The sequence below is a fragment of the Myotis nattereri genome (genome assembly GCF_964212035.1).
Source record: "Myotis nattereri genome assembly, chromosome: 5".
NCBI classification, from domain to species: Eukaryota; Metazoa; Chordata; class Mammalia; order Chiroptera; family Vespertilionidae; genus Myotis; species Myotis nattereri.
The window spans coordinates 78552584-78567190 of NC_138080.1; the positions used below are offsets into that span (position 1 = coordinate 78552584).

Sequence of the window (14607 nt, forward strand, 5' to 3'; positions counted from 1 at the left end):
TGGACATCCCCCAAGGGCTCCCAGACTGTGAGAGGGTGCAGGCCGAGCTGAGGGGACCCCTTTAGTGCACGAATTTTGTGCACCAGGCCTCTAGTTCATCCAAAACAAGTGAGGTTTCTGATGATGGAGATTTTTTTCACTTTGTAATCAAGTGCAGTTCTGTCAGTTTTCTTGATTGGTGTTAAATGGAACTCTGTCTTGGATCCAGGAGATGCAATGGCATTTGCTGACTTACAATTCATGTGTTTGAAGGGTAGCAGAATATGCCACCCCCAAATATGCCTTTGGTGTAAGGATTATATTGAGCTGAAGGCAATTAAGAAGAAGTAGGTACAAGAAAAGCTCTCTGCCCTCCCCCTATTTGTCTAAAAGCTGGACATAAATTTATTTGTAAGGGTGTCCTCCTTTCCCTCTCTACCAAGGACAAAACAACTTTAGACCCTTATCAGCCCAGAGACAGCACTGGAAGTATTTATATAACAAACCTGGCTAAAACTAGTCCTCATCTACTATTAGTTTCCCCATAGACTTACCTTCCCACAATTTTATATCTCTAGAAGCTCCAAGTCCTTATCCTTTGCATTGTCACTTCTCTAAAACTGAATTTTAAGATGCTATACAAACCCAAGTCCTCACCATCCCTTTGAGTTACTCATTTCTGAGTTCTCTCATCTGCTGTGCACATGTTAATAAACTTCTGTTTTTCTTTTTCCTTGTTAATCTGTCTTTTGCTTGTCTAGTTTACAGGGCTGTAGCTGGGGAAGCTAGGAGGGTAGAGGGAAAACAATTTTTTTTTCATCCCCTACAGCCTAATAGAGGAAAAAAAGAACCATGACTTTTTACCATTATACAACCTAAAAACCAAACACTAAAATAATCCAAAGCTATGAACTCAGAAGGGTGGAGGGAAATCATTTTTCCTTTCCTACACGGGCCTGTCTGTATCTCTCTGGCCAAGGGCTCAGATGCCCTTTGTCACATGGCCCATCCTCAGCCCCTGGGGCCCACTCTCACCCTATACTGGGCCACAGGGATTGTTTGGAACCCAGTGATGAATTGTCAGAGATTTAGTTTTATTTATTTATACATGTAGGGACTCTCGATTCATCAGAATGGCATAAAGAATATTTTAAGCTGAAAATTTCTGAATAAACAGCAGCTAAACTTCTTTTACTTCTTTTAATATTTTTAGCAGAGCCTCCCAAAAGTATAGCCACCATAAATGTGTTGGGGGTGAGAGGGTGGAGGTGGGTGTTATAGCCAGAAAAGAGACTGACCACTTGCACCCAGGTGAGAGCATCACACACTCTCATGCCTTCCATTTGTTTCCCCAAAAGCTTGTGTGTTTCCTAACAGTCCTCTTATTCCTCAGAAACTGTTTTCTCCCCTCTCTTTCCCCACTAAGTTGATATATAAACCCCTGTCTTTTATTGTTCAGGTAGCTACTTCTTTTAGGTACTTCTCTACGCATATGAATAAGCTCTGTCTTTTCTCCTGTTAATCACAGCACCCCACTCCCCCAAGATTGCAACCTAAAGTGACAGAGGAAAAGTTTTTCTAGCAAAGCAGGACACTGAATATTTCCAGGAACTGTTAGTTATAAAGTGTTGACGTCACATAAGGGAAGTGCCAGGATTCCAAATTGTTTATATAGTCGTGTTACCATTGCATAGAACAAATATATGCACAGAAAAATATGCACATGTATAAATATCACTTGGTAATAGGTCATAAAACAGAACAGAGTCTTAGGAATAAAACTTGGAGGAGTGAATGGGTAGAGAAATAGTTACTGGGACACTGGGATGGAATAGAGAGTCCAGAAGCAGAAACCTGTGTATTTGGGAATTGGTGTGTGATACAGGTGGCATCACAGGCTAGTGGGGGGAAAAGTTAGATTATCTAATAATGGTGCTAGGAAACTAACTCATGGAGAAAAGCAAAAATCTGACACAAATTCACCCTATATACAAAAGTAAACTCCAATTGTACTGTGGACTTAAAAAGATGGAAAAGGACAAGAACCATAGGTGGAGAGCATGCAATATAGTATACAGATGATGCATCATAGAATGCACTTGAAACTTACATAATCTTATTAACCAGTGTCACCCCAATAAATTTAGTAAAATAAAATAAAAGTTAATGGTAGATCTCTGAAGGCAATAGAAAAAAATAGGTGTAATATAGGATAGTATCTTTTGACATAGGATGGGGAAGATTTCTTAATAAAACTAAGTGCACAAATTCTTTAAAAAAATAAGGGGTTTTTGTTCAACAAAGGGTGCCCTGTACATATCTAACAGAGCAGTGATAGACTGAGAGAAGATATTTGCAATACCTGAAGTAAAGAAGGAACTAGTATTTAGAATATATGAGGAACTCATGAAAGAAGATGTAAAAATACCCCCAAATAGAAAGTCTGTTAAAAAGTGGGTGAAGGATGATAGGAAGAGGCAAGTCAAAGAAAAGAGAAACCCATGTGGCCGAACAATAGATGAAGCACTCAGCTTCATTAGCAATTAGAGAAATGCAAATTAAACTCACTTTACGTTCCTCACATTGGCAAACATTAGAAAGCAGGGTAATACCTAGAGCTGGCAGACATGACAACCCAGTCCCAAGGCAGGTGTCTGGGGCATCAGTGGTGCTGAGTGGAATGAGCCATGAGCAGACCTTATGGGTCTATAGCACATGAATGCTAAGAGAGGATTGGAAACAGGTACAGGATGTTCTTTGCAGCATTATTTGTGGTAACAAGAAATTAGAGGCAATCTAGGTATCTGTCACTATGGAAATGAGAAAGTGAGAGGTTGTAGGTACAGATAATGGAATTTAGGCCTCAGACAGAAGCAATGGACTAGGTTTATATACAGCAATTTGGAGAGACTAAAAAACTTGGTAATGAGTGAAAGATTAAGAAAGATCATCATATGTAATACTCTTTGTAATACTTTAAGCAATAAAAAAAACAAAAATAAAAAAAACATTGAAAAAAAAAGAAAGATCACAATTTTATTGTATGATCTCTCTTATATAATTTATCAACACACACACACACACACACACACACACACACATATCAGCAATGTATATTTTCCGTGATCTCTATTAGCCTGTAAGTTCTATGGGGCAAAGGTTACAGGACTTTGATGGTCTCTGAGTGTTCCAACCTCTGGAGCTTTTTACATAGTAGGTGCAAAAGAAATATTTCTTGAATAATACATGTAGACTTACATACATATGAACACACTATATATATACATTGACTTATGCACATATGTGTGTGTGCGCACGCATTTTTGAGGTGTAGGAGAATGGGAATGAGGATAAAGTATGAAGAGAAACAAAAATATGATAATGTTCCATCAACTGAGTCATAGTTTTAATTCTAATTTTTGCACCTGGGGGTAGAGGGAACACTGGGAGGAAACATATGGATTGTTCTTAGATGGTGGGATTAATGCTGAACTTTCTGTTTCCTCTATTTTTCTATATTTTCTAAAATTCTATAATCAGTGTGTCATTTTCATTATCTTCAAACCCAAACACTTGAAGATGTTTTTCTCATACTTGGGAGGGGTAGTTCCCCAGTTCTAAGTTAACCTCATTTCTTCTGTCAGTTACCTCCTACCCCGTATCCACCAGCTTTCCCAAGCACCATATGCACAAACAGAATTCCAATTTCTCTATCTCCACTTGTCCCTTGGTCAATAGAAAGCATCAGCAATCTCTTCCTTTCCTTCAGACTGACTCCTACTTTTAGGACTGTCTTTGGCTTCCCAGAATAACTGACCTCTGGCTTTCTATCCTGCCCTGCTGTGAGGTTCAGCTAGATTAGTGGTCTCATTCTTCCCCAATTCATCTCAACTTGGTACTTTCCCATGGTATTGGGTTGTATAGTATCCTTCCTGGAACTTCAGTATGGGACCTTATTTGAAAATAGTGTATTTCAGGTGTAATTAGGTAGAATGAAGTCCTTCTGGAGTAGTTGGCTCTCAATCCAAAATGACTGCTGTTTATAAGAATGTCTGTATAAGAAGAGGATAAGGGCCACTGATACAAACAGTGAGATCACTGTGTGACAACAAAGACAGAGATTGGGATGATGTGTCTTCAAGTTAAGGATCACCATGGCAGCTAGGAAGAGACAAGGAAGGATCCTTCCCTTAGAGCCTTCAGCGAGAGCATGGCCCTGATAATCCTTGATATTGGACTTCCGGCCTCCAGCACTATGAGAGTAAATTTCAATTCCAAAGCTTTGGAGGAAGAAGGAGAAGTCTAGTCCAGTGATGGCGAACCTATGACACACGCGTGTCAGAGGTGACACGCGAACTCATTTTTTTGGTTGATTTTTCTTGGTTAAATGGCATTTAAATATATAAAATAAATACCAAAAATATAAGTCTTTGTTTTACTATGGTTGCAAATATCAAAAAATTTCTATATGTGACACGGCACCAGAGTTAAGTTAGGGTTTTTCAAAATGCTGACACGCCGAGCTCAAAAGGTTCGCCGTCACTGGTAGTCCATACCTTTATGCTCAAACCTGCTCTAGGTGAATCAAAATCGGAGATAAAATTTAGCCACTTTCCTCTACTTTAATGAAAATTTTACTTGATTCATGCAGCCAACAGAGGGAGAAAGATGTCCGTAGAATCTGGAAAATGTAGTAGAAATTTCAAAATCCAATGGCATCCTTCTTATTCTGGGACTGTTACTCCTAAACCTGCTTTACAGGACCTCTGTGCTGGCAGTGCTTTGCAACCAACAGTTTGCCCAGACCTGGGGAATGAGTTTCTCCATCTCCACAGGAACCTTGTCTGACTGTGCTGTTACTGTGATTGTGATGAATCACCCACTGGTTGGGATGTGCTGGTCCTTCTGCACTCAGGTGCCACTCATCCCCTTCCTGGGTGGACCTCTCCTTCCTATAGTGGTCATCCAGTTTTTTTCAGTATGTCTCCTCCAGTCAATTTCTATAGTAGATAGAGTGGATTTTACCAAACTGCAGATATGAGTCACTCCCTTACCGGCTGAAACCTTCCAATGGCTCTCCATTTGCCCTAAAATGAGATCCATCTTCTTGCTATAGCTGCCAATGGCAAAGTCATGTCTGAAGTGTTCTTCTTCAACACTATTACCTGCTATCTCTCCTTTTTACTCCTTGCAATGGGGAGTTACTCACAATTCTCTTTCCCCTCTCTGCACTGAGATATTTCATGTGCTACTTCTATACCTAGAACCATTTTCCCATTCCATCCTGTCTGTTTATCTCTCCCATAACCTCAGGTTTTCTTTAAACACTATCTCCTCTTTAAACACATTTACATCTGTATGTGTGCATGTGTGTGTGTACACACACACACACACAGTCAGCTGTCCACTGAGTCAGCTCTTTTAAAATTGCCCTTTTACTGCTTAGCACGATATGTGAAGCTGTGTTTATTTGTGTGGTGGTATGAAAAATGCTGATCTTTTCCACTAGACTAGAAGGTCCTGAGGGCATGAACTTTATTTTGTTCATTATTTCATCCCAACATCCAACCCAGAGCCTAGAGGGTTAATGATGCTGAATTATCAGGTAGCTCTGTAATGAGGGCTCATCCAGTTCTGATATTCTGCAGGTCTACAACCCATCTCCCATTCCACCCTACTGGCATATTTTCCATATTAATCTGAAGGTGAATTTGCTCATAAAACACATGCCTCTATGTTGATGGTGTGTGTAGCACACTTGATTAATGTCACTGTATTGTAAATAATTTATATAGCATTGCAACTTTTTTCAGAGATAAGTCCTGTATTTTCCTCATTTCTATTTGATTTAATTTGTGCTACTTCTCATTGACTAATATTCTCTAAGAACTGTTTCTATTTTCTCCATATCTCTGATATATTTCATCATGATAGTTATACTTGTATAGGAAATTACTTTTTCTCAATTTTTTTTGTGTGTGTAGTGATGAATCTTTTTCATGGAGATATTTTAAAAAAAGTAATCTCTGTGTTTCGCAGGAGCTGTACCTTCCCATTTCCTTCTCTCTCCTCCTCTGCTTCTCTGTCTTCCTGCCCATAACGCGTGTCTTCACAATACTTAGCAGCACTCCAGGCTTGCTCAGTTTCACTGGTCTGCATTTTCCAATTGAAAATATCCCGTTTTTAGCCACAGAGCTTTACATGTACAGCCCATATTATCTCTTGCTCTGAAAAGATGTCTTGGTGGGCAAGGAGAGAAGCTTAGCAAAATCAGGAAGACCTTTTGAATAGAAGAAGTGCTGACACTTAAGTTGTGTTGGTAGGAAAAGTTGTGGCACTAAAAATCCAGTGGGCTTTGGGGAACAAAAAGGGATCCTCACTGAGTTCTTCGTGTATGTTGGGCGGGGAGTGTCAGGTTCTCTGCAACGTTTTCTATTGTTCATCTCATTTAATCCTCATCAGTACCCTGGGAGGTCGTTATTCATTAAGTCACTCACCAAGTCATGTATTGACTGAGCTAATATTATGTATTGAATACCAAATATGTGCCAGGACTTTCTTGAGGTTAAATGGGATGAGACATGGAAAGCTCTTAACAACTGGGTGAATCATGATGTCATTTACAGAGATTAGGGTAAAAGCAAGATTTTGGGTGAGGAAAATAAGCATTCCATTCTGACCTCTCACAGTTCTACCCACTTACCCCTTTTCAGATAAGAAAACTAACTTCCACTGGATCCCCCAAGATTGCATGGTTGCCAGGGGATAACTCTGGGACTAGAAACCTGGTGAGTCAGATTCCAGAGCCAATTTTTTTGTTCTCTGTTTCAAAGCCTTGAGGAAATGAAGCATGGCTGCCCTGGGTGCTCATGAGAGCCTGTCCACTGCCCTTGTCCTCACTAAGCAAAATGGCCTCCTTTGCCACCTAAATACCTGTCATCCAGTGTACACTGTCTTATACTCTTGGCATGAACCCCAGAAGAGGAAAATCATTTAACTTTAGGCATTAGTTATGACCCAGTGAAAAATAGTCATTAAAGGACACATTAATTAACTCTTTTCCTGTTACGATTTATTGAAGGCTCTGGCATAAGTGCTCCTCCAGATATTTAGGTAGAAAAATAGAAAAAGACAAAGCTAACATGGCAGAGGTCACCTCTGTTTCTTCTCCTGAGATAAGCCAGTCCCCAGATCTTACTGTCCGATATAAAAGCTGACAATCCTGGCCCCAGTGTGGACTGTTAACTGGTATGCGTGCTCTTACCTCACCTTACTTGTACATGCTTAGTGGGGGGCCATCCCATCATAGCTCATCACCTGTCCTATGTCATCTTTCTCTTTCTGCTTCTGCTCTGCATTACCAAGCACTCAAGCAGAGAGCTTGGATGACCCAATCAGATTACTGAGGGTATTGGGGATAGCATATAAGTGAGTGCTTTGAGGAGTTTTCTGCCAGAGTCTCTTAAATAACAACTTGCTTTTAAGACCTGCAGCCTTCACAGTTTAAAAAATATTTTCCCAATGGAAAAGGAAACCATTTTCAAGTCATTTTGTGTATGTGAAGCAGGCATTTGTTTATACTACCAGCCAAGATTTCAAACTTCAACTCTATTTTCCCAGAGTGTTCGTCTATAAAATTTAAAAATTTTAAAAATATTCAAAGCATGTGAGAAATAGGTGCAAACACAGATTCCACTGGAGGCAATGGGCTTGTTCAGCCTTTGGCTCTGCCTCAGGCCCACGGTGGGCCTTCCCTCAGGCTTCCTGGCTTCTGGCTCCTGGCTCCCTACACAAGGCCAGAGTTCAGATGTGCTCTGAGCTGTCCCTACCACAGTACAGTCACTCCTCCTCCTTTCCCCCTCTTCTTCCCTTTTCCACTTTGATAAAGTTTGCAAGCAGTTTACAAACTGTCATCTCAACATCTTTACCTTCCACAATGAGATCTCACTAGAGATCATTAGTGCTTGGTAAATTGGTCTGACTTGTTGTCATTTGCATTTTTAATTTGTGGTATTTTAGGTCCACTGACTTTTTTTATGGGCCTTCAAATGGCAAAACAAACATCCTATCTAATAATAGACAAACATGGTAATTAACCATACCTCCGCTATGCTTCCCATTGACTAATCAGGGTGATATGCAAATTAACTGCCAACCAAGATGGCGGCCGGCAGCCATGCAGCTGAAGCGAACATGAGGCTTGGTTGCCCTGGCAATGGAGGAAGTCAAGGTTCCCTGCCTGCCGCGGCCTGATTCTGAGCCCGAAAGCAGCAATGTTGCAATTATAGAAGCTAAACAAACCCCAGATACTGGCTTTAGCCATCTGGCCTCGGAGCTGGAGCTGCAACAAAGTTTCAATTACAGAAGGTAAATAAATCCCAGAATAAAAAAAAAAAAAAAGGAAAAAAGGAGATACTGGGAGCTTCAGTTGCAGGCTTGGCCAGCCTGAAAACATCCCTCAGCCCCTCATCCAGGCTGGCCAGAGACCCCAGTGGGGATCCCCAAACTGAAGGGGGTGTGGGCAGCCTGAAAACAGCCATCAGCCCCTCATCCAGGCTGGCCAGAGACCCCAGTGGGGATCCCCACCCTGAAGAGGGTGCAGGCAGTCTGAAAACAGACATCAGCCCCTCATTCAGGCTGGCCAGGCACCCAAGCGGGGCCCCCACCCTGATTCGGGACACCCATCAGGGAAAACCAGCTGGCCCCCACACGTGCACCAGGCCTCTATTTTATATAGTAAAAGGGTAATATGCAAACTGACCCTAACAGCAGAAAGACTGGGAATGACTGGTCACTATGACACACACTGATCACCAGGGGGCAGACACTCAGTGCAGGAGCTGCCCTCTGGTGGTCAGTGAGCTCCCACATGGAGGAGCTTTGCGCAGCCACTAGCCAGGCTGATGGTTGCCAGTATAGGGGTGGTGGTGGGAGCCTCTCCTGCCTCCTCAGCCGCGCTAAGGATGTCCGACTACAGCTTAGGTCTGCTCCCCGCTGGCAAGTGGACATCCCCCGAGGACTGCCGGGATGCCAGAGGGATGTCTGATTGCCAGCTCAGGCCCAATCCCCTGGGGAGCAGGCCTCAGCCAGCAGATGGTCATCCCCTGAGGGGTCCCAGACTGTGAGAGGGCACAGGCCGGGCTGAGGGACCTTCCCCCCCCCACCCCCCCAGTGCACAAATTTTTATGCACCAGGCCTCTAGTTAATACATAATTCATTATTTATTTTTCATAATGCATGTGGTTAGCAACTCATTGACAAATAGAAAATTCATCAACACTTTGAGCAAGATAGGCTACAGGTCTAGCTTTCTGCCCCCCTACTCTTCCCCTTTGTGCCCTGTAAGGATAAATTTCATGTGACTGTAGCACAGTCAGCAGCTTCCTTGCTGATGTTTTGTCAACAGAAAAAGCTTTCTCAGTTGCAGTTTTGTTATTATTGAGAATGGTCAAATCTTAAATAACTAAGGTGAAGTGTTTGTTGGGCTTCTCTGACTTGGGAACAAGGGATACTTTTCAATTTAAGCAAAAGATGAGGGAGCAAGAGGTATCCCTCCAATCCCCATCCTGCTTCTCCTTCCTTCCAAAGCCTTGAATCTCATTCTACAATATTCTCTTGTCCTTTCCTCACCTTCCCCTTTCATCCCTGTTAGGTATTGCTGTTGGCATAATTCTGAATTGGAAAAAAGATTTAATGCCTGTAATCTTTTCAAAACAATAGCTCCACTAATAAACAAAATGCACAGACAGAATGCCAAGTAATTTGGGAAGACACAAACAAAATAAGGTAAACCCTGAGCAATTTTATCAGAAAGATGATCAACAAAAAAACCAAGCAGACTCATTCAAGAGAAATGTAGAGACCTTATTACGTACTTGGTGGCAGAAGCTGTAACTCAACTGAGGTAGACAAAGTCCTCTACACAGAGAGAGCAGAGCCCGTTCCAGTAGTGAAACACCTCTGAATAGTCTGTTCCATGCTGGGCTTCCTCTTCTCTGTCTCCTACTACATAGATAAACCAATCAGCCAAAATGTCATTGTGGGCAGGGCTCTTAGACTCCACATGGTAGGTATTGTGGGCAAGACCAAGAAGACACACAGCACCCTCCAGAGTTTAGTGATCATTGGCACCATGCAGTGCAGTTAATGATTGATCTTTAGTTATTTAATGTGGTTTGCTTTTATCGCTTCAACTACCTTATCACTTTTAATGCTTCCCCATTTCACCATGTCCATCAAATACCTCCATTAAATCCATATATGCAGGAAGAGTTTAAACCATAGATATAGTAATCACTTGCTTCATCCTTTTAGGATTTTCTTCGTTAAATATTTATGGATGCTAGGAACCATTCAAGATGCTAGGAAGGCCACAGTGACCACGTTGAGTTTTAATATTTTTCTAGACCCAAGGAGATTAGAGGGACATAAGAAAATCCTTGAACAGCTGTATCATTTCCACACTAAAAATAATGGTTTTCTAGCAGGCATCTGACACCAGCTACAATTTATTGGAGACCTTGACATTAGCTGCACTTCTTGCTAATAACTGGACTATTCTGATGGTAAATTAAAATGACTCCCAAAACAATAGCCTCAGCAACTGAATCAGGTTTTCATGCACAGTGTTAGTCAGGAGAGTCACTCCCAGAATGTGTGTTTTAAAGGCTCTGGAGGATGACATGACATCTCCATCGAGAACCTGATAGCTGTGCTGTACCCTGCGTCATCTCCGTAACACATGGCTACAGGCAGTAATGTGTAGTTCCCTTAAGGCAGAACAGACTCCAAAAGAGTGCACTGTAGAACACATGCATTTACTCTTTACTCTTTCATTAAAATTTGACTTCCCTCTTGCTAAGCTATTCTCTGCTCTGAGAAGATTTATATCAGGAATGCACATGCAAGGGTAGTTGAATAAGTGATACAGTTTTGACAGAACACTTAGGTTAATTTATAATGCACCCTTTGTCAACAACCTGAAAGACATTTCAAACAAAGGGAGATGTTAATAGCCAGTGAATGTGTATTTATGTGAACTCTTACCTGCTTAAATCAGTGGTCAGCAAACTCATTAGTCAACAGAGCTAAATATCAACAGTACAATGATTGAAATTTCTTTTGAGAGCCAAATTTTTTAAACTTAAACTATATAGGTAGGTACATTGTTATTAACTTAATTAGGTTACTCCTAAGGCTTAGGAAGAGCCACACTCAAGGGACCAAAGTACCGCATGTGGCTCGTGAGCCGCAGTTTGCTGACCACGGGCTTAAATCATTGCATTGTAGAGAGCATTTGTCATCATGTTAGTAGGTTCTTAACTGTCCATAATTTTTATAATTTACTTTTTAAATAAAAATACCACAGTAAATGCTTTTAGTAAACTTCCAATTCTAGATATTATATGTACTGAAATATGTCAGACTTTGGGTTTTATTAAAAGGAAAAAATAGCCCAGATGTAATTGCAGATGTAGTCTAGCATAATTTTATTTAGAATGGCTGGCATGCTCCCAGATTTCAGATAAGTAGAGAGTTGTGCAATTATTCAGATAATCGAATTAAGAAAACATTTTTTCCTTGAATTGTTTTTTTCTTTGCCAGAAATATCTAAATTAATTGGCTTAGCCATTTTTTTCTACATGACCTATATGCAGATTTAGTCTGAAGCCCAGGGTACAGCAAAATTCCACCAGGTTTCCTTGGGACATCATTGGCTTTATTGCTGGTAGATGGAGTTTATTGTATAGAAACAAGGAAAGGAGAGGCAGTAGCTACATTTCTTGTGAACTTCTTTGGGTAATCTCTACATCTATAACCACCAATTTTTCTAGGTAAGGCTATGTATAAGGCATGAGTAGGGAAGTGTCTTCAATTTAGTAAATGGGTCAAAGATGGGGGACAGATGTAATAAAACTAGTTAATTATAATATTCTTAATCTATTCACAATTTTTGGTGCCCTGCACTCCCTGTAGGCCTGGTTCTTCTGTCCCTGATTGTGTGTGATTCCACTCCTACAGAGAGGCTTCCATGGCCTCATGCACGCACAGCTACATTGTCCCCCTCTTTAGTCGCAGTGCCTCACACTCCAAATCTTCTAATTCACCTTACCTACCAGTCAAGTAAATTCCAAAAACTCTAGCTTTCATCATTTTAGTAAGTACCCTAATCACAAACTTCCAGTGGCTCTCCATTTCCTGCAGGATAACATCCAGGATAGCCCTCATATAAATTGAGGATAATTGGCCCTGGCCAGATGGCTCAGTTGGTTGGAGCATCGTCTCATACACCAAAAAAGTTGCGGGTTCAATTTTCAGTCAGGGCACATACCTAGGTTGTGGGTTTGATTCCAAGTCTCTCTCTCTTCCCCCTTCCTCTCTCAAATCAATAATAATAAAATGACATATCTTTGAGTAAGGATTAAAATGAGGGTAATAATGGTATCCATATAAATGATTATTGAAGGGATTAAACATCATATTAAGACATAGCCTTTGGCACACAGTAAGTGCTCACTAAATGGTTTGCTTTTAATTATTACTGAACACTGTCAAAAGAATTAGGTCCCAGTCTTCTCTTTTAGGGGGAATGTCAATTGACAGGAAAAACATAGGCCCACTATTGAATAGTGGACTTTGGAGATGGGTCACCATCCCCTTGGCCAGTGGTCGGCAAACTGCGGCTTGCGAGCCACATGTGGCTCTTTGGCCCCTTGAGTGTGGCTCTTCCACAAAATACCACATGCGGGCATGCATGTACAGTGCGATTGAAACTTCGTGGCCCATGCTCAGAAGTTGGTATTTTGTGGAAGAGCCACACTCAAGGGGCCAAAGAGCCGCATGTGGCTTGCGAGCCGCAATTTGCCTAACACTGCCCTAGGCTAACCTGGTAGGTCCAAGTGTTATCAGGGTGGCTGAATTACAGGGCTTTGCCCCATGCCCATCTACTGGGGTGACAAGCCCAACTCTACAGACAGTTTTCATTTTCATGTGTTTTCTCCTCAGCCCTTTGACAGGACAAAGCAATAGCTTGCTAAATTGAGTAAGGCTGCTGCCAAGTCTTTCTAGCATTAGATATGAGACTGAATCTAGGATTAGCACAGTTCAGGTTGGGATAGAGATGTGGACAAGACAATCAGAACCATGCAGGTGAGACAGCAAGTCCAAGACCTGGGCTAGGAAACCATCGCTGGACTTCTGGGCACTCCTAAGTTCTCTGAGGGCAGAACTGAGGTATTTGCACCAGAACCACAGTGTAATTCTGCCTGCCTGCCTGCCGCTTGTCTTCTACAGCATGAGTTGGTGTGTAAGTCATCTCTCCACCACACTTACATGGTTTCAAATATTCCACGTAATGGGCTGCTTTTTTTTTTTTCCAGGCCTATATCTGACAGGTTCAGGAAGTGCCCTCCTCCCTGTGAGCCTGAAAGACAGGACCCCAAGTCCTTCACCTGTGTTAGACTGGAAGACAACCTGTTTGGCCACTGGGCACACCTGGAAGAGCCCACTGCACAAGCTGCCTGCAGGGTGGTGAGTGGTGAATTACCTTGAATTCAGTCTCAATGTTGGCTAGTCTGGCTAATTCATTGCTTAGCTCCAGTGCGGTGAGGACAGGGTCTTCACTGGACAGGGACAAGTAGGCAGCACTTGCCAGTCCCTTGTAGGCATTCATGCGGGAGCGTGAGTGGCTGAAAGAGTCCTTCCGCTGCTTCTCGGTGCACTCATTGCACTTGCAGAAGTAGTCATGGGGCCGCTCGATGCGGGCACCCTTGAGCAGGAGGATGTGCACGATTTCATACTCCTGGCAATGGGCTGCCAGGATGATGGGTGTGATATCATGGGAGAAGCGTGTGCCATCCTCGTCATAGGCATAGAAGTCATCGTCTCGGAGCTCCTGCTCCAGTGGGCTGAGCGTCAGGCGCTGGCCCTGAGCGAAGGCTGGGTGGTTGAGGATGGCCTCCACAATGCGCACATAGCCCTTGCTGATAGCCAAAAGTAAAGCATCCCCCACCCGTGCTAGGTTCTCTTTCTTGAGCAGCAGCTCTGTGACCTCCAGGTGTTCATTGCCCACGGCCAGCTGCAGTGCGTTCTGCCCCATGTAGTCCACACAGTTGAAGTTGAGGGTCTTGGACTCTTCCAGCATTTTCCTGACCACTGGGATGTTGCCATACTCGGCTGAGTCCAGGAAGCGCTCCTCCTCGGGTGTCAGGCTGGTCCCCTTCTCGTTAAACATGTAGGCAGGACCCCGGATAGCCTGGCGGCGGCCTTTCTCCCTCAGTGTTGTGTGACGGCGCTGCATATTTTTGAAGGTGCTGCTCCCCAACCTGTGGGGCAACAAGGCAAAGATGCTTGGTTATTCTGCCATGGGCTTGTGGGTTCCCCAGGGACAGAGCAAATAAAAATTGTTGAGATAAAGAAGAATGTCATGATTGGAATCTTAGGAGTAATTATGAAATCTTATTAGAAGTAATTGTCTTATCACTGAGATTAAGACAAATTAGATGACCTGAACTATTCTTATTAAAGTGGAAGTATTGAATTCATTATCCAGCATCTACACCACTTGGAAGGAGGAGTGGTAGCAGAGCTGAAATGCGGTTTTAGGTGGAGTGTCATGGGAGATGGAGG

General features: G+C 42.4%; 1 protein-coding gene across 1 annotated transcript in view; it reads right to left on the bottom strand.

Moving 5' to 3' along the window:
* TRPC7 (transient receptor potential cation channel subfamily C member 7) overlaps nt 1-14278 on the bottom strand; it is a gene marked incomplete at both ends in the record, with an annotated part of 127113 nt that extends 112835 nt beyond the window's left edge. The window contains one exon of the mRNA XM_081090747.1: nt 13526-14278. Within this exon, the coding sequence (XP_080946873.1) occupies nt 13526-14278 (753 nt within the window). The remainder of the gene's footprint in view (nt 1-13525) is intronic.
* Nucleotides 14279-14607: the final 329 nt, after the last annotated feature.